At 47.1% G+C, this 25,244-nt stretch overlaps 1 protein-coding gene across 1 annotated transcript in view; it reads right to left on the reverse strand.

Moving 5' to 3' along the window:
- The window catches only part of LOC119965580 (myosin VIIA and Rab interacting protein), a 415,287-nt gene that overhangs the window by 64,065 nt on the left and 325,978 nt on the right, over positions 1–25,244 (reverse strand). The window contains 1 exon segment of the mRNA XM_038796372.1: positions 67–244. Coding sequence (XP_038652300.1) covers positions 67–244 — 178 coding nt within the window.

Consider the following 25,244-nt stretch of genomic DNA (forward strand, 5'->3'; position numbering starts at 1 on the left):
TGCCTGCGCTCCATGTTTTGGGATCCCAGTATTTCACGCAAGCAGAGCTTCCTGATGATTCTGTACCTGCATTATCCAGCAAGTCCATACTTTTCCAGCTTGGTAGTGTGTAAGGTCGGACGACCGAGGGCTGGAATTGCTCCTGCTTCCACACTGCTTCGGAGATGGTTGGTTTGACGTTGGCTTGGGCCGGCTCTTTTGTTAGATTTTCCTCGCTGGTCAGTGAGAACTCAGAGCGAGATCTCTGGGAAGGGAAAACAAAGAGTGATTAATAGGATTGTCCCACCACATTTCTGATCACAAACGATATCCGTTCCTCTACAACGATCTATGTTGTTAATTGAGTAACTGGGGTCACCGAGTGATGTCTCTAGTACAGGCAACGTCATTGTTAAACAGTGCAGACAGAAAGAGGAGATAAATCAATACTGTAGTAACAATTACTGAAAAGACACATGTTGCCAAAGCTTTAAGTCCTGCACTCATCAGGGCAAATGCAAGAATGCCAAATGCTGACACCAATTTATACTACAGGAGAAAAGGCCACTGATTGACCAAAGTGCTGTCATAGAAAAAGCAATGGGAACGATAGGTTCCCCAGGTAATTTAATAAAGGTGCAATGCTTTCTTAATTCCAGGAATCAGTCCTTGTTCCATGATCCTAGAATGTTTAGTGGTTGTCGCTCTGGCAACATCCACCACTTCCCCAAGAAGCAAAAGAGCTGCCAGCCTCTGATTGGCCAGCAGCTTTCTGAGGGTGGAAATTCTGGCCGGGGGGGGGGGGGTGCTTGATCCCTGGGACAATCCGCCATTGGCCACTTGTGCTTGGAAGGTACTTAATGCTGATGGGCCTTCTCAGAAGAAGCAAAGCAGGTCTCTCGCTGTCTCTCCAGCTAACCAGCGAGACAACCGACACCTCCATAAAATTCCCCCCCCCCCCCCCCCCCCCCCCCCCCACGTGTCTGCCCCACTCACATCCATCTTGGTCTGTTTAAGATCCTGAGGGCTTAGACAAGGTGGATGTTTCCTCTTGTGGGCGAATCTCGAAACAAGTCCCGAAAGACGTGCTTGTTAGTTGAATTGGACATTCTGTATTCCTCCTCATCTCAGTTTTAAAGGATTATCCCTTCAGTCTGAGGCTGTGCCCTCTGGTTCTAGTTTGTCCCACTAGTGGAAACATCCTTTCGGCATCCACTCTATTTAGGCCTCTCATAATTCGATAAGTTTCAATGAGATCCCCCCCCCCCCCACCCCCACCCCCCCACCCTCCCTGTAAATTCCATTGAGTATAGACTCAGAGTCCTCAACCACTCCTCATATGACACCCCAAAGTCCTCAACCGTTCCTCATACGACATGCCCTTCATTCCTGGGGTCATTCTTGTGAACCTCCTCTGGACCCTTTCCAAGGCCAACACATCCTTCCTTCGATACAGGGCCCAAAACTGCTCACAATACTCCAAATGGGGTCTGACCAGAGCCTAATACAGTCTCAGAAGTACATCCCTGCTCTTGTATTCTAGCCCTCTCGACATGAATGCTAACATTGCATTTTCCCTCCTAACTGACAACTGAACCTGCACATTAACCTCAAGAGAACCGAGAACTAGGACTCCAAAGTCCCTTTGTGCTTCTAATTTCCGAAGACTTTTCCCATTTAGAAAATAGCCTATGCCGCTGTTTTTTCTACCAAAGTGCATGACCTCACACTTTTCCACAGTGTATTCCATTTGCCATTTCTTTGCCCACTCTCCTAGCCTGTCCAGGTCCTTCTGCAGTCTCTCCGCTTACTCAAGACAACCTGTACCTCTACATCCCGTTGTAACATCTGCTAACGTAGCAACAATGCCCTCAGTTCCTTCTTCCAAATCATTAATGTATATCATGAATAGCTGTGGTCCCAACACCAACCCATACTGAACACCACAAGGGAATACAACAGCAACCTAGACCGTGTAAAGAGATTGGAAAAGTGTGAAGTACTGAGACAGCACTATAGCAATCATTTACTTCTGAAACCAAGCATTGTGTTGTGATGTCTGAAGAGCAGATGGAAAAGGGGGAATGCTACAATCAATCAAAGGGTTCAGCCCAGTGACAAATGATTATCTGAAAATATTGTTCATTGCGATGATGTCTCAGACATTTGTAGTGAGACGCATTTGACAGCGGCCATCACTGGATGATGTCAAGTTATTTTTCAATTCAAAATCGTTGGCGCATTCGCTGGATGTTGGTGCCACTGCGTGGGATGAGGGTAGTAAATCAACAGCGAAATCAATTGTGACACTTTATAAACGCAGCCAAATCATTCAGGTTTCTTTGCAACACGGTGTTTGAATTATAATGTGAAATCTGCAGATATATTACATCAGGTTTACAGCAGAGAAAAAGCCCTCACAGCCCAACTGGTCGGTGCTGCTGTTGACGCTCCACATAGAATCATAGAATTTACAGCGCAGAAGGAGGCCAAGAAGACGTGCCTCCTCCTGACCCTCAGAGTCAAAGAGGTCGATAGCACAAAAAAGGCCCTTCAGCCCATCGGCCTGCGCCGGTCAAAAACCACCAACTATTGTAATCCCATGTTCCTGTACTTGGCCCATAACCTTGTCTGCTTTGGCATTGCGAGTGTACATCTAAATACTTCTTAAATGTTATGAGAGTCTCTGCCTCCACCACCCATTCAGGCAGCGAATTCCAGGCTCCCACCACCCTCTGGGTAAAAAGGTTTTTCCTCACATCTCCTCTAAAACTCCTGTCCCTTGCCTTAAATCTGTGCCACCTGGTCATTGATCCCTCCACCAAGGGCAAACGTTTCTACCTGTCTATCGATGCCCCTCATGATCTTCATCAGCATGTCCTTCCAATCCTTTCTCCCTCATGTATTTGTCCCTCAAATGCATCTTTGCTCTTTGCCTCACCAACCCTTGTGGGAGCGAGTTCCACTTTTTAAATCACACTTCAGATTAAGGCCTTTCTCCTGAATTCTCGACAGCGATGATCTTATATTTGTTGTCATTTCCAATATTTATAAGTCAAGGGAAGAATGAGTCTGCAGCCAGCCTGCACCTTAAGACAGATTTCTTTCCGAGCCTGTAGAGTGAAGACACAAGACTCTTCCAATTACCCCAACAGCCAGCGTGAGCTCCTTTTTGATACTCCTGTAACGAAGCCCTAATATTTCCCCCACTGGGAACAGTTTTTCTTGACCAACGTAAAGCATGTACTCCACTTCCACACAACTCCGTCACTAACATTGATGACCTCCCGCTTTTGCCTCCCGCACAAGTGAAAATATTTTCTCCATGTCTACCATGTTGGTTGTTTTGTTATGCTCTTGACGTAGCATAAGCTGCTCCCTTGATGTGCACTCTGACAAAGGAAGGTTCAGACTTGGAGATAGCTTTAACACATTTATTAAACTGTTAACAATTCTCCTACTTGGATTCGATTGTCCTGTTAATCCTGCTATAGCTACTCAGACTGATGAACCAGTCTGCTACAATCCACGTGGTGGGTGTGATATGTTTCAAATCAACCCTGTCTATTCACTAAGTGTCTCCACTGGAAAGAGGAAGATCATGTGTGCTGTGTCATTATATATGGGTTGGTGTAATGTCCCCCTGTGGTAGTGTCACCTCTGTGTGTATCGTGAATGCCCATTGGTCGTGTCCTATCTTACTGACCTATTGGTTGAGTGTCTGTGTGTCATGTCTCTGGTGCTCCCTCTAGTGTCTAGCTAGTCTACGTGTATTTACATTAACCCCTTGTGTATTTACCATGATGCATATCACCGCATTGGTCACTTTGGCTATCTGGAAGGCCTCTAACACCCTTCAGTCTTTTCTCGTCAAGAGAAAAAGATTCCGTGCCTGATTAATCATTCCAGATAGTTGCAGCTGTAGTACAAAGATCTGACAAATAATGGGTTAATATGGGACTGAGCACAGTACTGCCCACACAGTGATTTAAGATCAAAGGCCAGTGTGGTGTCAAGCAAAGGCGTGTTAAGACCTCGACATGGGGATTGCCTCTTGCCTGTACCTGTAATGTATATTTGTACGTTAATAATAACAATAATAATCGCTTATTGTCATAAGTAGGCTTCAGTGAAGTGACTGTGAAAAGCCCCAAGTTGTGTATACAATTAGTTAATAAAGACTTGCTGTTAACATGCAGAAGACGACGAAAACTTCTTGAACAGAAACGTTCTGTAATCAACACCATCTCAACAATAACTTCTTAATTCTGGGATCGTCCTTGCAAATATTTATTTCACCTTTTCCAATTTCTAAAATATTATTTTTATAATATGGAGACTAAAACCGTGCATAAATGTCCAAGTGTGGTTTAAACAAGGCCCTTTATAAGATTAACATGACTTCCCTGCTTATCAACACTCTCTAAAAAATACATCCCTATCATTGGTTTGCTTATTACGGTCTTATTAACCTCGATGGCGACTTTAAACAATTTGTTAACTTGAGATTGCTTTGCATCTCCAGCCCATTTGGACTTATTATTCAAGCGAATATATTTTCTTTTATTCGTTCACGGGATGGGGCTTCACTGGGCGGCACAGTGGTTAGCACTTCTGCCTCGCAACTCCAAGGACCCGGGTTCAAATTCAGCCTCGGGTGACTGTTTGTGCGGAGTCTGCACGTTCTCCCTGTGTTTGTTTGGGTTTCCTCCGGCTGCTCCGGTTTCCTCCCACAATCCAAAGATGTGCAGGTTAGGTGGATTGACCATGATAAATTGCTCCTCAGGTCAGGTTACTGGGGATAGGGTGGGGGCACGGGCCTAGGTAGGGTAGTCTTTCCAAGGGTCGGTGCAGATTCGATGGGCCAAATGGCCTCCTTCTGCACTATAGGGATTCTATGAATTAGCATTTTTATTGCCCATCCCTAATTGCCCTCGAGAAGGTGGCGGTGAGCAGCCTTTTTGAATGGCTGCAGTCCATGTGGTGTAGGTACACCCGCAGTGCTGTTGGGGAGGGAGTTCCAGTATTTTGACCCAGTGACAGTGAAGGAAAGACCTTCAAGTCAGGAGGTGTGTGACTTAGAGGGGAACTTCCAGGTGGTGGTGTTCCCATGCACCTGCTGTCCTTTGCCTTCCAGGTGATAGAGGCTGTGGATTTGGCACTTACTTAGTAATAACATGCTCATGGACGCTCAGTTTGGGTCCTGTCTGGACAACTCACTTCCTGACCTCACTTGCCTTAGGTCAAACGGCCATTTTCCTGCCTTTGCCCCATAACCCTTGATCCCCTTATTGATCAAAAACCTATCTATCTCTCCCTTAAAGACACTCAGTGATTTGGCCTCCACAGCCTTCTGCGGCAAAGAGTTCCACAGATTCACCACTCTCTGGCTGAAGAAATAATAGTTCAGTGGAGTGAAACACCCGGGTTGGGGGGGGGGGGGGGGGGCACAGACTCAGAATAAGAGGTAGGCCATTTAGTTTCTTCACTCAGAGGATGGCAAATTCCATATGGAAGCTCAGTCATTGAGTGTGTCCAAAGCAGAGGTCGACAGATTTGTCAACACCAATAACATCACAAGGGTTATGGAGACAGTGCGGGAGAAGATCAGCCATGATCTAGCTGAATGGCAGGACAGGCTCGAGGGGCCCAATGGCCTACTCCTGCTCCTACGATCAAGGCAGAAGTGAAGATAAGAATAAAAGCGAATAGAACCGAAAGGAAGAACAAGAGAGAGAAAAAGTATAAAGACATCAAGAGTGAGACCACTGGTTTTCTAGTGTAATGTTGCAAGCTGGCATAGCAGATTTCCGATGGCATTGCGCGTGACCATTAGCATTATATAGTGCTTTACAATAATGGGGGCCCAGAAGGTAAACCAGTAAAACGGGGGAGAATACTGGTCCGAACTGGTCTTGTCTACCTTAAAAAATTTTTTTTTTTTAAATTTTAGATTACCCAATTATTTTTTCTATTAAGGGGCAATTTAGCGTGGCCAATCCACCTACTCTGCACATTTTTGGGTTGTGGGGGCGAAACCCACGCAGACACGGGGAGAATGTGCAAACTCCACACGGACAGTGACCCAGAGCCGGGATCGAACCTGGGACCTCAGCGCCGTGAGGCGGTTGTGCTAACCACTAGGCCACCGTGCTGCCCTTTGTCTACCTTAAAATGATGCACCGGTAAAAACTGGGAAATAAGAATACTGATCCAAACTGCTTTTCCCTATTGGGAGTTGCATAACGTTAGGAATAACATTCGGCTCATTGACTTGCAATGAATGAACAAGTCCATTTTTAAAAATTAAATGGCAGTGGCTGCCGAGTTAGATTTGTGAGTCCACGTTGTCGGAGAAGGCCTCTGACACCATCCAAAACCTACAGGCCGAGATATTTGCATTGTGTGGGCAGCTGCCTGGGCCAGTTTGGATGTTACTGGAGTGCCCTCTGTAGTTGGGAGGTGGGAATTTTGCAGCGACATCTCAATGTTATTTAAGAGCACTGATAAAAACTCTTGAAAAAGAATATAAATTTATAGATATTGAATATGATGTTTTTCAGGAAGGGTTTTGAGCGATTAAATTTCTCTCATGCCTTGTTGAGAAACCAAAATGTTCAATACAACACCCCTATGTTATGAAATATTGACACAAATTTCAGAAATCCACTACAAACAGGAATATTCCATCATAACTGTCGCTATAGAAGCTGCATGCCCTGCAATTTTTCAATCACGGGTATATCATTTTCTTTTTCTGACACAATTGGTTTCGAAAAGGAAGTGATAAATAGCGTTTAAAGTGGAAAATACTTTACAGTCATGCAGCTGATGTGGGCATTTGTGAATAGACCAGAATTTATTGTCCAAACCGCCCTTGAGGAGGTGGTGGCGAGCTGCCTTCTTGAGCCGCTGCAGTCCATGTGGTGTAGGTGCACCCACAGTGCTGTTAGGGAGGGATTCCAGGACCCAGAGACAGCGAAGGAACAGTGATATAGTTCCAAACTAAGACGGTGCGCGTCTTGGAGAGAAACCTCCAGATGGTGGTGTGCCTACTGCTCCGATCACACCAGAGGACGGTAAGGAAAATATATATCTATGTCAATTTGCCTACTCCTTCGAATTATGACTGTATTTTATTTTAATTAGAATCATAGAAAAGTCATAGCACAGAGGGAGGCCATTCATCCCATCGTGTCCATCCCTTTGACCAAGGCTTTATCCTGAATAGCCATGAGGAATAAATGGTAGTGTTTGCCGAGCACGATTTAGAGGAATTTCTAACCTTCAGACAAACAGCAGAGACTCATTGGGCGCGATCCATTAGCCACACTGCGCCCGAAAAGCAGCTCACCGTGGCGCAGCTGGTCTCACTCTAATATGCAGATTCCCGAGGTACCCGAGGTGTTGAGATCTATCCCCTTCGCTTCGGAGACCCCGGGTGAGTGCGTTTCAGTCCTGATCCCCACTAACGGGGACCAGACAGAACCGGGACCAGAGGGACCCGGCACTCATGGGGGTGCCACAAGGGCTTGGATTCCCTCAGGTGCGTGCCCTTTGGGCAGGGCAGTACCCTGGCACTGGTGCCAGCCTGGCACACCACACTGGCAGTGCCACCTGTGTTCCAGGTTGGCACTGGCAAGGTGCCAAGTTGGCATTTTGAGCGCGGGTGTGATACATGGGTGTCAGGGGGTTGTCGGGGGGTGCGGGTGGGAGCTGGGGACCCTCCCATAATGCTTTGGGGCTTGGGGGAGGGATCGGGTGTCGCGTCAGAGTTTGAGAGATTGGGACCCCATGTTTAAATGGCGTCCCAATCTCTTGATACACGGAGTTCCGACGGGCGGAGCTCCTCAGTGTAGAAGACGGGGCCTCGGCCGCGTGTTCCCGGCTGAGGCCCCCTATTTAATGTGAGTGGCTATAACCATGTGTTTCTCGGTGCTCCGAGCGCCGGGAAACATGCAGCTAAATGCGCTCCTTATGGGACTTTGTGCCCACTTAGTCGAATCGTGCTCAATATCCCTAAAACGGCCTCATGCCTCCCCCCTGGAACGGCACAAAGCTGCTGTACATTTCGAAAGAAGTACCCTGGCCACCTGAGGCACTGTCTCCTCTGATACACCTCAGCTTTCCAGACCTGGGAAAACACATCCTTTGTCCAGGAGAAGAAGTGGGAGGCATGTCACATGACCTCCCCCAAGATGCTAGAACCTGTAATATTGCTGCATCCAACTGAACTCAGTCAGCCACTGTTTGACTTCAGAAGAAAAGCAGGACTCTGGGAAAACTGCCTGTGTCTGTCTACAACTTACTGCCTAACATGTAGCAGCAGAAAGAACTGTGACCAGGAGAATGTACCTGGCCGTCATCTACACTGTGTGTCACTGGAATATTGGAACTGTATCTGTGCCTTCGAGATTAATTCATTCCGACATGCCTTCTCCCATCATGGAAGTCCTTGCTTCCTGAAAGACGGGTCATCCTGCGACAATCAACCTGCTATTCTCGGAGGGAATGCGCCGTTGGACTTTTGAAAAATCAGAACTTTTATCGTGGTCTTGCCCTCTGCCCCTTTCTTTCCCTTACACCTCGAGTGCAAATAGCGGCAGACATTGTAAAACCTTTCCTGCGGTTTCTGTGTGTTAAATCAACCAACCCTCTTAATTTTACCTCATCTCAAGTTTGCTGAGGGGTTAATAATAGAGGAGTGGATCACACCAAATGGGGAAAGTGCCCCACCACTTATAAAGGAGAAAATCAGGAATCAAAAACACCTTTCTGATCACGGATGGGTAGCGAGAAGAGAAATCAGGGCTGTTTCAAATGAATCCCCCTCCAGTCCGTAACACAATGCATCAGCTGACCTTGTCCTTCTAGGTGGTGGAGGTTGTAGGTTTGGAAGGTATTGTTGAAGCAGCCTTAGTGAGCCATTGTAGTGCATCTTGTAGATGGTGCACGCTGATGCTACTGTGCACCGGTTGTGGATGTTTTTTTTTGCACAAATCTCAGAAAATTATTAAGTTTTAAAAAACACGTCACAAAGTGATCTTCACAAACGTGTACAAAAATAACATTATACCAACGATTGGCCTTAATGCCTTCGTTTCACTTTCATTAACTTCAGTTACAGCGAAATCAGTATGGATTGGCCATGCTAAAAAATTACTCCTTAGTATCCAAAGGTGAGGTGGGGTTATGGGGTTACAGGGATAAGGTGGCAAAGTGGGCCGAGGTAGGGTACTCTTTCAGAGGGTCATTGCAGCCTCGATGGGCCGAGTGGCTGCCATCTGCATTCAAGGGATTCGATGATTCTATGGGATTCTATGAAATGGGTTTTATCTTTATTATTGTCACAAGTAGGCTTAGATGAACACTGCAATGAGGTTACTGTGAAAATTCCCGAGTCGCCACACTCCGGCGCCTGTTTGGGTACACGGAGGGAGAAATCAGAATGTCCAATTCACCTAACAGCACGTCTTTCAGGACTTGTGGGAGGAAACCGGAGCGCCCGGAGGAAACCCACGCAGACACGGGGAGAACACGCAGACTCCGCACAGACAGTGACCCAAGCCGGGAATTGAACCCGGGACCCTGGCGCTGTGAAGCTGTAAGTCGTCTCTCGCGGAGACATTTTAACGTACAAGGATCTTCGACAAAAATTGCGCTCAATGGGTTGTCACCCAGATAAACACAACGGAAAGGGGCAGGCGATGGATGGAAACTTTACAGAGGTGCCTAGCAGTGAGCCAGCAGCATCCGTGAAGAGGAGGCGGCGCATTGGCAGCAATGACTACTGCAGTGGAAGATTGATGCTGGATTTAAAATAAATGATCTTCGCTCTCTGTTGTCAAATAAATTTATCTCAAATGATGTACATTTCCTGGAAGAGCTAGTTAAGATGGAAAAATCCATACCATGTCACCAGTTTGGGCACATCTGATGATCAAATCATCTGCACTCTCAGTCCTAGAGAAAAATATTAATGAAAAACCTTTGTTCATCTGAGGAAGCTTGTGTTGTGAAAGCATCAAGACTGAAATTGCCAATTCACCATTATGTAGATTAATTGGGATGGAGTAGAGAACCATAATTTACATTAATGAGTACAGCCAAGCTTTGCAGTGGCATTAAAATGACACACAATATTAAATATTCAGGATGACTAACTTGGGGAAGCATATTAAACTTAATTTTAGATTTAAAATTTAGTGTACAGACGTAACGTAGCAACACAAATCAATATATTACAAAACATTGTGCAAACATTTATTCTAATGAAGGAAATATCTTACAGGAACCGGATTAGTAAAAACGGTATATTACCCTAATCAGATCAGGGAAATGAAAATAACACTGACCTTCTGTTGAACATAATGAAAAATGACAAAAGCAACGGATATTATGTTGAGGTGATATACTTAAACAGATAATTGGCTTTTTATTACAATGACTTTGCCCAGCAATTTCATCGAAGAGTCATCAACCACAACCCATCCCAACCTTTTTAAAGGAACAGCTACCAAAACAATAGTAATTTGAGACAAAATTTGTCTTGATAGCGACATTATCATTCAGCAAAGTGATATAATGGGCGCGAATCTCCAGCCGCATTGTGCTCACGCTTCACGCTTGAGCACAACGCGGCCGAGAATACCGGGAAAGTCCTCCAGCGAGCCTCCCGACAGCCTCCGCGCCTCCCGGGATTCGCCAAAGTCCCGCGAGACGTCGGAGTCGGAAACCCGCGCCAAATTGGCGGGACCGAATGACACACGCGGAAGTAGGTCGTAAACGTACTTACAACCTACCTGCACGGGATCCACCAGCCTCCCTCGATTCTCCGGCCTCCCCAGGTGCCGATCAGTGCTGGTCCACACCAACATGGACCAGGCGGTAAGGCACCCGGGGGTTTCCTGGGCCATTGGAAATCCCTGGGTGGTCAGGGTAAGTGCAGGGTGGCTCCCTGGCCCTCCCCCTGGAATACGGGCACCTTGGCACTGCCAAGCCAGCAGGAGCACTGTGTGGGTGCCAGTGACACTGCCAAGGGCCAGGGTGCGAGGGGGACCTTGCCCATAAAATGAGGGTGGAGGGGGAGTTTGATGGGTGGGGGAGTGCAGGGCAGATAAGGGGCTTTTGGCAGGTCTTGGAAGGGAGGGGGTGCTGTAAGGGAGCTTGGGAGGGGGCTGAAGTAGAGGGAGCCCCAGTGATCCAATAGGTGGGTGTCCTCACTTGGGGGGTGTGGGGTAGTGTCCATGTGTGTGGGGGTGACATCGCCCATGGGTGGGGGGTGTTGGGGACTCACAAGCTCACTTAGAGATCGGGGCACCTTTTCAAAATGGCGGCCCGATCTCGGAGTTCAACTCCCCAATGCTAAAAAAAATGTGTGGCCTAAGCGTGTGAGAAAATCCCCAGGGCCGAAAAAGATGACTAAGTGTCATTGAAAAGCGGCGGGCAACTTGCCGGCAGAGTTGACGGGAAACTCCCTGAAAAAAACGCAACAAATGAACTTAGAAATGTTTTGGGAGAATAGGGCCCAAAGAAAAGCCTTACTAAACGCAGGGCATTTGCCTTACCTGGTGTGCCTTCGCTTATCGAAGGCTGACATTGATGTGGAGATCCAATGTTTTATTCAATCCGTGCGCGCCTCCTTTGGATGACTAAGGACAAGCGTGTTTGATGACTGCGACATGCATGCTGACACTGAGATCACCTCATGTACAAGGCAATCTCCTCCCAACTCTTCTATACGGTTCAGAAAATTGGATTATGTACTGATGCCATCTAAAGGCCCTGGAGAGGTACCATCAACAATGTCTAAGATGGATTCTTCCTATCGCTGGGAGGACAGGCGTAACAACACCAGCGTCCTTAAAGAAGCCAAGAGTACCAGCATTGAGGCTATGATCATCTGAAACCAACTCCGCATATGGGCTGGCCATGTGCTTAGGATACCAGAGTCCTGACTCCCAAAGCAAATCTTCTTCGCCCAGCTCAAGGAAGGCTTTCAAACAAGAGGAAGACAAAGGAAGTGCGTCAAAGACACCCTGAAGGCTCACCTCAAGAAATGAACCATAGACATCAACGCCTGGCAGACCTTCACTCAGCAGAGACCGGGTTGGAGGACCCTCCTGATTGAAGGGACACAATTCTTCGAGGAGACCTGATGGCAAGAGAAGGCACGGAGAAGGAGGCTGAGAAAGGAATACCAGCGATCAAGAGTCCAAGGACCAATCCCAGCTCTTGGGAAGCACCTGGCAAGTGTGGGGTTGAAGATATGACTCCTGGATCGGGCTCATCAGCCGCGCAAGGACCCGCAGAACCCGTGACCAATAACACGGACTTTCTCCGCTGAACAGTCATACGTGTTAGTGAGTGATCGCCAGAGAATTAGAAAGAAAAACAATTAACTCAATCCTGACCACTTTTTCACCAATGCATCCTGGGATTGAGAATGGCATATCACTGAGGCTCAGTAGGGACACTCTCAGACATTTTAATGGGAAAGCCAGTGGGCTGCTTCTCTGATGTGCGACCTGCACTAAGAGGCCTGCACATCCTAGTCCGAGTTTGCACTGCGAGCCGTGTATCTTTAGCTTCAGAACATTAAGCATTTTTCCAGCATTCTCTGCCAATCTACAACGTAACCCAGCAAAGAACGTACTTCCAGAATCCCGGCCAATGGCACAAGATAAGAACAAAAGCCCTTATTACATGGAACATTACAGCAAACCGAGAGGCGAGGTGAAAGCGGCCACAAGTAAACAAAGAAGAACCAAAATCAATACCAATGAGCCATTTAGAGTACAATTGTGCTTGTGCCAACTGCCTGTCCAACACAACAATTTACAAGGCATCAAAGATCCATCCTTTGCAGAAACCTTTCAGCTGCAGGGAAAGATCGGCGTGCCGCGTCAGCTGAATAATGCAGAGGATAAGGTATAAGTCTCTGATGAATGTTCCTGTTGGACAGCACAGGGGCTTCTGATAGCCATGTGCCCCTGAGAGAGGGGTATGTGAAACTCTCAGTGCATAGTAATGAGAGAAAGGGGCAATTGATTGCACGTGGGGGGTGGGGGGGGGGGGTCGTGTGGTACAATCAACGAACCTCTGGAGCACACATTAGAAAACACAGTGTTCCATTGCTGCTTCCTACCAGTGGAATGATTCGGCAGAAGTCTGTTATTATAGATCCACAAAATAAGTCGCAGATGTGGGCTGCCATCACAGTACAGTGATTCAATGACTCGAAAGGCGAGGAGGGGCAGGTGTTATAGGCTGTGGTCAACCCGTTAGTTTAGAAATTCACATGAAACAACACTGCTGATTGGTGAGCGGTGTAATCACGGGTGTCTCTCACATCTCCGATATTTGTTACTTATTGAAAAGAAAGTATTCCAGACTTCTACTGCTAAATCCTTTCACAATCTCACTTTCAAGTCAGCAGTCTTTTCCTCATTGGCACTTCAATCGATAATGCGTGCTAGTTGCTGCAATCGCAGGGAAAACTCATGATAAAATACTACTGGTTAAGTTACTAGGCCCTTCATCTCCAAATTGAAGGTAATTAAGTCTTTACAGGTCTGGATAGTACGACTGGAGAGAGTTGCACCATCTGGACCTGTAAAGACGTAATTACCACATTCAAAGTATGATCTTGCATCATTGACTTTGTCCATATATGTGTTTGTGGAACCTACCACTTCACTCACCTGATGAAGGAGCTGCACTCCAAAAGCTAGTAACTCCAAACAAACCTGTTGGACTTTAACCTGGTGTTGTAAGATTTCTTACTGTGCCCACCCCAGTCCAACGCCGGCATCTCCACATCATCCGAATTGAAGATCTGTGGTCCGCTCGGAGTTTGCTCAAAGATGTAAGCTTCGTGTAGGAATCTCAGGGGGAAGCGGAGATGAACTGGTGAGGTGGCGGGGGTTGTTGGGGGGGGGGGGGGGGGGGGGGGGGGAAAGAGTGTGAGGGAAAGGCGTGGGTGTGGTGGGAGGGACTTCCAAAGTGTGAGGCCTTGGGGTCTGAAAACATGGCCACCAGCGGGGGAATGACGGGAAGAGGGAAGGACAAGGGGTTGGAGAAAGGGGAGTGGACACTGGGAGGGGGGGGGGGGGGGAAACTGGAGGATGTCAAATGAATTAATTAAAGTGTTAAATTTGCGGAATTGGGAGACCAACAGCCAGCGTAGGTCAGCAGGGATAGATGGGAGTAGTGAATGGTCTTTGGTGAGGGATGATTTACAATATGGTTTTGGGTGTGACGGTTATGGAAAGTGGAGGGTAAGGTGCTGAGCAGTGGATTGATCAAGTGTCAAAGCCATGGATAAGGGTATTGATGTGTTATGTACTCTGGGATAAGACAGGCTGCAACTCGATGCAGCTTTGACCAAAAGATACTCCAGACGTTGAAGTAAGTTCAATGTGATTTATTGACCCATTAGCACAGTTCTCTATGAGTTCGACTCTCCTGCTAATCTTGCTATAGTAACTCAGTCTAACTAACCAATCTGCTCTGAGCCACATGGTGGGTGTGAAGTTCTGATCTGCCCCTGTCCTACTCTCTAAGTGTCGCCTGTGGAAAGAGACAGAGCATGTGTGCCCTATCCTTGTATATGGGTCGCCCCCTTGTGGTAGTGTCACCTCTGGGTGTCTTGACTGCCCATTGGTTGTGTCCTATTCTATGTGTTCATTAGCTGTATGTCTGCATGTCATGACGTCTCTGGTGCTCCCTCTAGTGTTTACTTAGTCATAGAGTATTTACGTTAACCCCTTGTGTATATACGGTAATGCATATCACCACAGGTATCAGTGGTAGATGGGCTGAGGTAGGGATAGAGGTCGGCAAGTTAAACAGTTTTTGGGCTGGAGATCATCCGAGATTAAGCTAATTAAAAGAATTGCGCTTTAAGATTAGTCCTGCACTTTTTGGATTACTACCATCCCAGTCCCATGTGAACACAGAGACAAAGATTACCTTCATTAATTTGAACTATCATTGTCATATTCTTCTTGCTGCCTTTTGCTACCCGACGACCTTACTATCACAAATAAAAACTGCCGTTGAAGCCTTTATTGTGGCATACCTCAGGTTATAATTAAGATTAACAGTTAAACTCTGACTTGGAATGTTAAAGCCAAAAGTTAGTTATAATGCCTACTTTAACAAAAGCTGCCTGGCAGTGGCAATTATCTGTCAATCAATTGAAAGTGGTTACCTGAATAGGTGTTAATTGCTGCAGCAGGAAACTACCTGAGCAGTTGCAACTTGGGTGGGTGTCACCAGCCCTCTATAAAAGCTTTGTGACTGCACAAAGTGAGGAGACTGAGGTGGGAATTCAGTGTCGGAATACCTTTTTGTCAGCCTCCAATAGCTGGTGAGTGTTCTGAGGCACTAATTAGGGGAGCAGGTAGGTGGTTGGTTGGTGCATTTTCAGATTTTAACACTCTAAATGGGAGTAGCAGTACTGCAAGATAGAAGTACTGATTGATAGTTTAACTAGCTAAACCACTTAATACAACTACAGATAAGAGTTGAGTGATATATTTCTAAGCTTGAAACCAAATTAGTTAAATAAAACATTATGGGCGCAATTCTCCGCACTCACGACGGTGCGGAGAATAGCGTGGCTCGTAAAATTTTACGGCCACGCTCGTCCGACGCCCTCCCGCTATTCTCCCCCCCCCCCAACGCCCGACTCCCGATACGAATCGCTGCCGCCGTTTTTTTACGGCCAGCAGCGATTCTCAGCTGTCCGATGGGCCGAGTTCCCAGCCCTTTACGGCTGTTTTTACGAACGGCAAACACACCTGGTCTGGCCGTTCGTAAAAACGGCCGTAAAGTCCCGATTTTTAAAACCATGGCACCGATTGGCACGGCAGTACCACGGCCGTGCCAAAGGGTGCCATGGGCCCGCGATCGGTGGGCACCGATCGCGGGCAGCGGGTCCGATTCCCGCGCACTCTTTGTCCCTCCGCCGCCCCGCTGTATCACTTCGCGGGGCGGCTGAGGGGCATCCCGGCCCACGCATGCGCGGGTTTCGCGCAAATGCGCGATGATGTCATCCGCGCATGCGCGGGTTGGAGTCTTCCAATCTGCGCATGCGCGGCTGACGTCATATGACGCGTCAGCCGGCGCAAACTCTGGCAAGCGGGCTTAACGAAATTCGTTAAACCCGCGATGCCGGAGTTTACGGCGGTGGCATGCTAGCCCCGACCGGGGACCAGAATCGGTTCCCGGTCGGGGAGGGGGGGGGCTGGCGTCAAACCCGCCCAGATTTGACGCCAGCCTTACGATTTCTCCCCCTCTAGGAGAATCGCGCCCTATAAATATGGCAGGAAGGGGAGATGTGTTGCAGCTGTAGCATGTGGGAGCTGATGGACACCTGTGTGAACCACAGCAGCACAACTGCAGTACATGCCTAGCTTCGAGCTGATGAGGTGGAATCCAACACTGTGATGCACCAGGGAATGGGAAACTTACCTGGACGCATTGATCCAGGAGGCAGTTACATCCTTCAGGCTGGGCACTCCTGATCTGGCCTATGGTGAGGGACAGGAGGGTGTGACTGCAAATGAGGCAGGTATGGGGACCCAGAAAGTAGCAAAGGAGAAGCCTCAGCCCCTGCAATTGTCCCAACAGGTTTGAAGTTCATGCGGTTTGCGTGGACAGGAGACGGCACTGTCGGGTGGATAAGCAAACCGATGATGTAATGGTGGTTCAGGGAGCCATTCAACATGGGGGAAGAAAAATAAATATAGTTGTAGTATGGGACAGTTAGCGGAATAGATACAATTCTCTGCAGCTAAAAGTGAGAGTCCCGAAGGTTGTGTTGCCTGCCTGGTACCAGGGTTACGGGCATCTCCGAGAGGAACTTGGAGTGGGAGGGAAGGATCCAGTTGCTGTTGGTACCAATGACACCAGGCTCAGAATGTGGTTCTGATGAAGGGCTATGAGCAACTAGAGGCTAAATTAAAAAGTAGATTGACATAAGCAATAATTTCTGGATTACTACTTAAGAAAACAGCAAATTGGAAGATGGAACATTAGTGTGGCAAAAAGATTGTGTGGGAGAAACTGGTTTTGATTCAGAGGGCACTGGTATCAGTCAGTACTGAGGAAATAGGCAGCTGTACCACAGGGATGATCTTCAACATAAGCATATTGGGAGGAGTGTAGCCCTGATAATAAAGGAGGACATAAGGACTTCAGTGAGAAAGGATCTTGGTGAAACCTTTCGTGAGAAAGGATGAGGCTTATAATTTTGCAAAAAATTAATTGCAAGTCTACAGATCCGGAGTGTTTTAGAAACCAGCAAAGGTCTCTGAAATGTTGATCAAAAAAGAGTAAAAATAGAATATGAGCCCAGGATAGAAAAACAGAATGTAAAAGCTTCTCCAAGTATATAAAAAGGAAGAGAGTAGCGAAAGTAAGCATTCGTACTTTGGAAGCAGAGACTGGGAACCTATCATGGGGAATGAGGAAATGGCAGAGGCATTGAATAAATGTTTTGTGGCTGTCTTCACAGAAGAAGAGACAAGTTACATACCAGATTCAGAGGGTGAACTAGGGACCTAGGGTAATTAATATCAGCAGAGACAAAGTACTGGAGAAGCTCAAGGAACTAAAATCCGGGGGACGTCCGGTGGTGACCATGCCATAGATGGTAGTGAACCTGGTGGCTCCCGTGGCATTTTGACCAGTTAAGCCCAATCAGGCGGCTGAAAATGGCAGAATTGTACTTGAAACATTGAGGGGTGAAAGCTGCTCCATATTGCGGTATGTCTGGTACAGCCCCCCCCCCCCCCCCCTTCAAAGATAGGCGCAAAACAAAAGCAGCTGCATGTGGACCGGGAGGTCTTTGCGAGCGCGGTTGAAGACGTAATGGCGTCAAGCTCAGTGGCGGTGCGTCCGACACTGCAGTCAACCGACCAACTGGTCGATTTTCTAATGCTCCAATTCAAAAAGCAGAGGCTTGAAACATCAAAAGATCTGGCCACTGTGCTACCGTGCTGCCCACCGAAGGGCCATGGATTCATCCCTCCCACAACCTGCATAAACCCTGACAGCTCTCTAGCTATCACCGGCATATTCCCGGGTCTAGGGCAAGATCGGTCTAGCTCCGGGTTTAGTAATGTGTTAAAGTGAAATCCCCCCGCCAAATAAAATCTGATCTGAGTGTCCAAACCCAGTATTATCTCCAGAACCCACCTCATAAATTCCACATCATTCCAGTTTGGGGCATAGATGTTGCGCAGCACCAGCTTGGATGCTTCTAACCTCCCATTCTCCATTCCAAATATACCACCCAGATCTGTCACAATCTTTCCCGCCGTGAAAACCACCTTCTTGTCTTCATGTCAAGCCCCGAGTGGAAGACCTGACCCACCCAGACCTTCCTTAGTCTCATCTGATCTGCCACTTCTAATCTATTATTAAGAAATGCTTCGAGAGGTTGGTCATGCGACACGTCAACTCCATACTCCCAGAATGCCTTGATCCACTGCAATTCGCATACCGCCCCAATTGGTCCAGCAGACCCCATCTCCTTGGCCCTACACTCATCCCTGGAGCATCTCAACAACAAGGACTCCTACGTCAGACTCCTATTCATTGACGATAGCTCCGCCTTCAACACCATAATCCCAGCCAAGCTCATATCCAAACTCCAAAGCCTTGGACTTGGCTCCTCCCTCTGCAACTGGATCCTCGACTTCCTGACCCATTGACCACAACCAGTAAAGATAAACAACAACACCTCCTCCACGATAGTCCTCAATACCGGGGCCCCACAAGGCTGCGTACTATACTCCTTATGCAGTCACGACTGTATGTCTCTAACTCCATCTACAAGTTTGCTGACGACACGACCATAGTGAGTCGGATCTCGAACAACGGCAAGTCAGAACACAGGAGGGAGATAGAGAACCTAGTGGCGTGGTGTAGCGACAACAATCTCTACCTCAATGTCAGCAAAACTGAGGAACTGGTCATTGACTTCATGAAGCAAAGTATCGTACACCCCCCTCTCTGCATCAATGATATTGAGGTGGAGATGGTTGATAGTTTCAAATTCCTAGGTGTGCACATCACCAACAATCTATCTTGGCCCACCAACGTCAACGCTACTATCAAGAAAGCGCAACCGCTTCCTCAGAAAACTAAGGAAATTTGGCATTCCCACATTGACTCTTACCATTTTTACAGATGCACCATAGAAAGCATCCTCTCTGGCTGCATCACAGCCTGGTATGGCAAACTGCTCAGCCCAAGACCGTAAGAAACTAGAGAGAATTGTGAACACAGCCCAGTCCATAACGCGAATCCACCTCCCATCCAGTGACTCTGTCTACACCTCCCGCTGCCTTAGGAAAGCAGGCAAAATAATAAAAGACCCCCCCCCCCCCCCCCCCCCCCCCCCGGCTTATTGTGTCTTCCAGGAGATACAAAAGTCTGAGAATATGCACAAACATGTTCAAAAACAGCTTCTTCCCCGCTGTTACCAGACTCCTGAATGGCCCTCTTATGGACTGAACTGATCTCTCCACACATCTTCTCTACTGAGTCGTACCACACTCTGTATGCTTCACCCGATGTCTATTTCTATGTATTTACATTGTGCATTTATCGTATGCCTTTGTCTTTTCATGTATGGAATAATCTGTCTGGACTGTACACAGAACAATACTTTCCACTGTAACTCGGTACACATGACAGTGAAACAAAATCAAATCAGATCACTTTGAAATGAGGTTCCTGTAGGAATATTAAGTCCACCTTTTGATTCTTCAAATGCGTGAGCACTCCTGACCTCTTAACATGCCCATTTAGTCCTCGAACGTTCCAAGTCGCCAATCGCCAATTCCCAGCCACCCCCCTTAAATCAGGCATATTTCTGTCTTCGCCAACTTCCCCAGCTTGTCGTTCCGCACCCCATGGGGCCTCCATAAGATGTCTGCAGTCATCGACTCTTATACATCTGCACCCGAACAACCCTCTCAACGTCAGCCCTGTGGAGTAGGATAATGGAGAAGGTTTGGAAGAGTTTGGCACCTGCTTGGGATATAAGCGCGACATGACAAAAAGTGAGGTCGGCCCAAACAGCATCGGAGGGCAGGGGTATAGTTTGAGTGAGCCTCCGTTCTGGTTGGTGAGGTTGCGTTTCCATCCCTGAAGATACATGTGGCACGGGATTGGCTAACTCCGTTAGCTGAATTTGGTGAGAATCGTGGAGGGGATGAGAAGGGACATCAAGAGATGGGATGTCCTGGAGGGGGAGAGTTCAGACAGTAAAAATGGTGGTTATGCCGAAATTCTTGTTTGGATTCTAGAGTCTCCCATTTTTCTTGCCCAAATCGTTCTGTAAGAAGGTTAACAAGCTGAACTTAAGCTTTCTGTGGGCAGGGAAGACTAGTCAAACCAAGAGAGCTTTCCTGGAGAGAGATAGACGAGGGGGTAGCCTGGCGCTTCCAAATTCACAAAATTATTACTGGGCTGCAAACATCGTCATGGTCATGGAAGCGGGTGGAGGACCAAGAGATGCTATGGGGAAAGAGTAGAAGCAACCTTATGCAAGCGGACCACCTTGAAGGCACTGGTCGAATCCGGCGGTAACCTCTACACTGAGGGTGTGGATTCAGTGCCGGCAGCACTTCGGGATGGAGGACATGTATATGAAGGCACCGAAGATTTATCCTGGCAAGATTAGATGCTAGGTTTAGGGAATGGGACCGGCTGGGGATGAAATATTTTGAGGTCCTGTTCACATGAAGAAAAGTTGCAAACCTCTGTGAGCTGGCAGAGGTTTACAGTTACTTAACGGAAATGCGTTCAGCTACCTTCAAATTAGGGCCTGAGAAAGGAGGTGGGTTCGTTCCCAATGTTGCCGTTGCTGGGACTACAGGATAGGCTCTTATTGGAGAACGAGATTGGGAAAGGCAAGACCTCAGATATTTATGTGGAGCTGGCCAAAAAGGAGAAAGCATCAACGGAGGCTATTCGGCTAAAATGGGAGGAGGAATTGGAGGGGAGGGAGAGGGGGACGATGCAAGGGGGGATTTGGAAGGAGGTGCTGCATAGGATTAATGCTTCTTCGTCATGTGGCACATCAAGTCCTATCCAATTCAAGGCGGTGCACAGAGCGCGTGTGACGATGGCCAGGATGAGCCGATTCTTCTCGGGAGTAGACAACCCGATGTGAGCCATCTGCCGGGTCCTCGGCAAACCATACCCACACTTCCGGGCTCATCCGAAGTTGGTGGGGTTCTGGAGGGGGGGGTTACCGATGTACTGTCAAGAGTATTGAGAATGGAGGGAACACCGTCCTTCTGGGAAGCAGTCTTCAGAGTGTCTGATGATCCGGGTGCTCTGGTCGGGCAAGAAGCCGGCGAGGTGGCATTCGCCTCCCTGCCAGCCCAGAGGAGGATCTTGAGGAGCTGGTGGGAGTCGGGACCACCAAGGGTTGGGACTTTGGTGCAGGACTTCGCAGAATTCCTCCACCTGGAAAAGATTAAGTTTGCCATTAGATGGATGGACAAGTGTTTCTCCGTGAGGTGGAAGCTGTTCATCGACTTCTTCAAGACGTACTAAAACGTCAGCGGGTGGCCGGGGGGGGGGGGGGGAGACGTTGTGTCCTTTTCTTTATTTCCTTTGGGGGAAGGGGTGTGTTGAGAAGTATTGGTGAAATAACTCTTTGGGGGAGGTGGACGGGATTGTAGATACGTTGGGTTTACCATGTTGTATTATTATATTGTTATATATGTTATTACATCATGGTTTGTTTGTTATGGCTCTTTGATTGTTTTTGTCTCTGTATATATTGGATATACCTCCCATAAGCTATCTTTAAATAAAAGGAACTAAAACCCGTCAAATTCCCAAGACTTGATGGCGTACACCCTCCAGTTCAATAAGAGATTGTTGCAAAGGTAGTGGATATACTGGTTATGATTTTCTAAAATCCTGTAGTTTCTGGAATGGTCCCAACAGATTGTAAGTGAGTAAATGTAACATTGCTAGTCAAGAAAGGAGAGAGAGAGGGGAAATAGGAAGCCACTGGCCATTTAGCCTAACACCAGTCATCAAGAAAGTGCTGCAATCTATTATTAAGGAAGTCTTAACATGCACTTAGAAAAGCAGAGGTTGATTAGAACAAGTCGGCATGGTTCTATGAAAGGGAAAACATGCTTAACAAATGTATTGAGGTTTTTTTGAAGATGTAACTAGCAGGGTAGATCAAGGGGAACCAGTAGATGTTGTTTACTTGGATTTCCAAAAGTCATTCCATAAGGGACCACATAAACATGTAAATGTTCATGGAGTTGGGGGTGATACATCACATGGATGGAGGGTTGGTTAACAGATAGGAAGCAGAGAATAGGGATAAAAGGTGCATTTCCAAGTTGGCAGGCTGTGTGATTCGTGTGTTCTTGTCCCTTGTCTTCTAACATTGAGATGGGCTTGAGCTGGGCCCCCTGGACTGAGGGCAGGACCTGAGCTGAGTTTGGTTTTTTCTCTTCTCATTGAAGAGTTCACCACATTTAAAAGCATTTCTGAGGGAGAAATGACCGAAATAATAAAGACGATGAAGGCTTCATATGCATTATCTCCTGATAGATGGCCTGGTCCATTTACAGTCAACGCCATTAAGACTGGCAGTAATTGAGTTACCAGGGAAGATTCAAGAAATTTGAGCTCTTCACCCTTGAAAGGAATATGTTAAATATTTGGCAAATCTGGAGAATCAAATAGGATCTTCAGATTGGTGGGGTAGCTTTGAAATGGAAAACAGGTGGCAGTGGCGTAGCGGTATCCAGAGATCTGGGGACCTGGGTTCGAATCCCACCACGGAAGATGGTAATATTTGAACTCAATAGAAATCTGGAATCAAAAGATGATCATTAAATCCTTGAAACCTTGAATGTCCTTGAGAGAAGGAAATCTGCCTTCCTCCATGTGTCTTCAGATCCACAGCAAATGTCTTATTATAAAGTGACTGGATATTTCTAAAATAGGTCAAACAGCTTGTCCTCACCTGTGTTTATGATTCTCAGTCAAGTGGGAATTTGAGGAACGGACTGATGGTGAAGCATCAGGACTTGACCAGCAGGTGGCAACATCACCCAAACAAAACGGAGAATTCCAGATCACCGACTGGCCAGGAAACCGGGCAGTATTTCTCGCACTTGTAATAGTGAAGATTCCTTCTCGCTACAGCTTCTTGGGATCGTAAGCTCTGGAATCCTCTCCTTACACATTTCCACCTCTCTCTCCTCCTCGAAGACGCTCTGTGAAATCTACCTCTATGGCCAAGCTTTTAGGTTTGCCTGTCCAACGACCTTCAGATGCAAGGTCATCGGCCGGAAACGTTAACACTGTTCATCTCTCTGCAGACGCTGCCAGACCTGCTGAATGTTGCCACCCTCTTCGCTTTCTATTTCAAATTTCCAGCAACTGCAGAATTTTGCTGATATCTACTTACATTTCTCAACTGTGCTGGACCACCCTCCCGTAAGGCACTGTGGGATGTCAAAGGCACTATATAAACGTAAGTTGTTGTTGACCTGTGTTCTAGGCTTTCTTCAAGGTAGCTACTGACCATGCCATCAAATAATTACAGGGAATTACATCGAGTTTTACAGTACAGAAAGAAGCCATTTGGCTCAACTGGGATCAGCATTTACCCATCATCATGAGAGCGGATTGTCACGAGCCGTAAGATTTTCTGGTCAACAGCCGGACAACCCACTGTGTTCCGCCTTCCCACGTAAACTCTGCTCCCTCTCTTTACAGTCACAGCTCGGAAGCGGCAGCAAGGTCTGTGAGCCGGAAGGCAGCATGGGTTCAAGTCCCATTCCTGACTCGCGACTGCCTATTCTCGGCCGGCACCCCGGTGCGGCACCGAGGGAGTGATGCACCCATCAGAGATGCTGGAATTTCAACGGACTGTTAAACTGAAGTCTCGTCTGCACTGGGGAGGCAGATGGAAAAGATCCCGTGCCACTATTTCAAAGGAGAACAGGGGAATTCTACCCAGTGCCTTGGCCAGTATTTATCCTGTAATCAAGGCCGTTAAACAAATTACCTGGTCACTTTCACATTGTTGTTTGTGGGAGCTGTGCGCAAATTGGCTGCCACATTTCCTACGTTACAAGAGTGACCACACTTCAGAAGCACTTCATTGGCTGCGAAGCACTTGGGGCATGATCGGAAGTCATGCAAGGCACTATATAAATGCAAGTGCTTTGTTTCCCTTGAACATTAGCCTGCGGTTCTGGTTTTAGTCCAGAGTTAGTCTGCCATAGAATGATTTACAGCGCCTGTCCAACTGAACTATATTATTTGTTTTCTGACTACACAACTTGGTTCATCGCTGTGTCATTAATTTAAAAGCTGTAGGGTTTGGTTCAGCTCCACTTCTGGTGTGCTCGGGAAGGTCTAGCACAGTCGTGCATCATCTTCAGCTAGATTCACTCAATGTTACACATACTCTAGAGGCTGAAAGTGGGCCTCGTTTTTCACTTCACATCAAATACATACCTGTCTCCAAATAAAGATGCAGGAATGCCTAAGGTTTGCCGTCAAATACATCCCTGATCTGCGGTACTTCATGAATATTCTATTCATTGTCATTTGGCAGTACAGGACTTCAATATTACTGAAAAGAAGAGATATGTTGAAGTTTTTCATCTTGCACTGATCAGGACTATACAGCGTCAGTGCGATGCTGGGTATGCAGGCCATACCTTCCAAAGACTGGCAGATTGTACCAAACAGCAATGTCCCAGCTGCTGTTCGCAAAGGGCAAGGTATAGACTGTACCCAACCAGCCTGTGATTGCAAAACTTAAAACAGTGTCCAACATTAGATGTGACTCCATGATCAGCCAACACTTGACAAATAACCCTCAGCGCGCTCAGAGTTACCTTGACGACCAATTTAAAATTGTCAGTAGGGCTCAAAGTGTGGTGCATTTGCATATCTTGGAAACTACATATCTTAATACACAGGGTCCTGTTCTTTGCAGACAGAAAGAACATATACACACATTGCACCTGCTTCAGCTAAACAAATGACAGCCATCCACTGATTCATCCTCGGGGATCCTCGTGCATAAATCACAAAAAGCCAACATGCAATTTCGGCAGGTAATTGGGAAGCCAACTAAAATGTTGGCCTTTATTTAAATAGGAATTAAGTATGAAAAAAGGGAAGTCTTGCTAAAACTATATAAAGCACTAGTGAGACCACACCTGGAATATTGTGAATTA

This window comes from Scyliorhinus canicula, chromosome 5 (genome assembly GCF_902713615.1).
Source record: "Scyliorhinus canicula chromosome 5, sScyCan1.1, whole genome shotgun sequence".
NCBI lineage: Eukaryota > Metazoa > Chordata > Chondrichthyes > Carcharhiniformes > Scyliorhinidae > Scyliorhinus > Scyliorhinus canicula.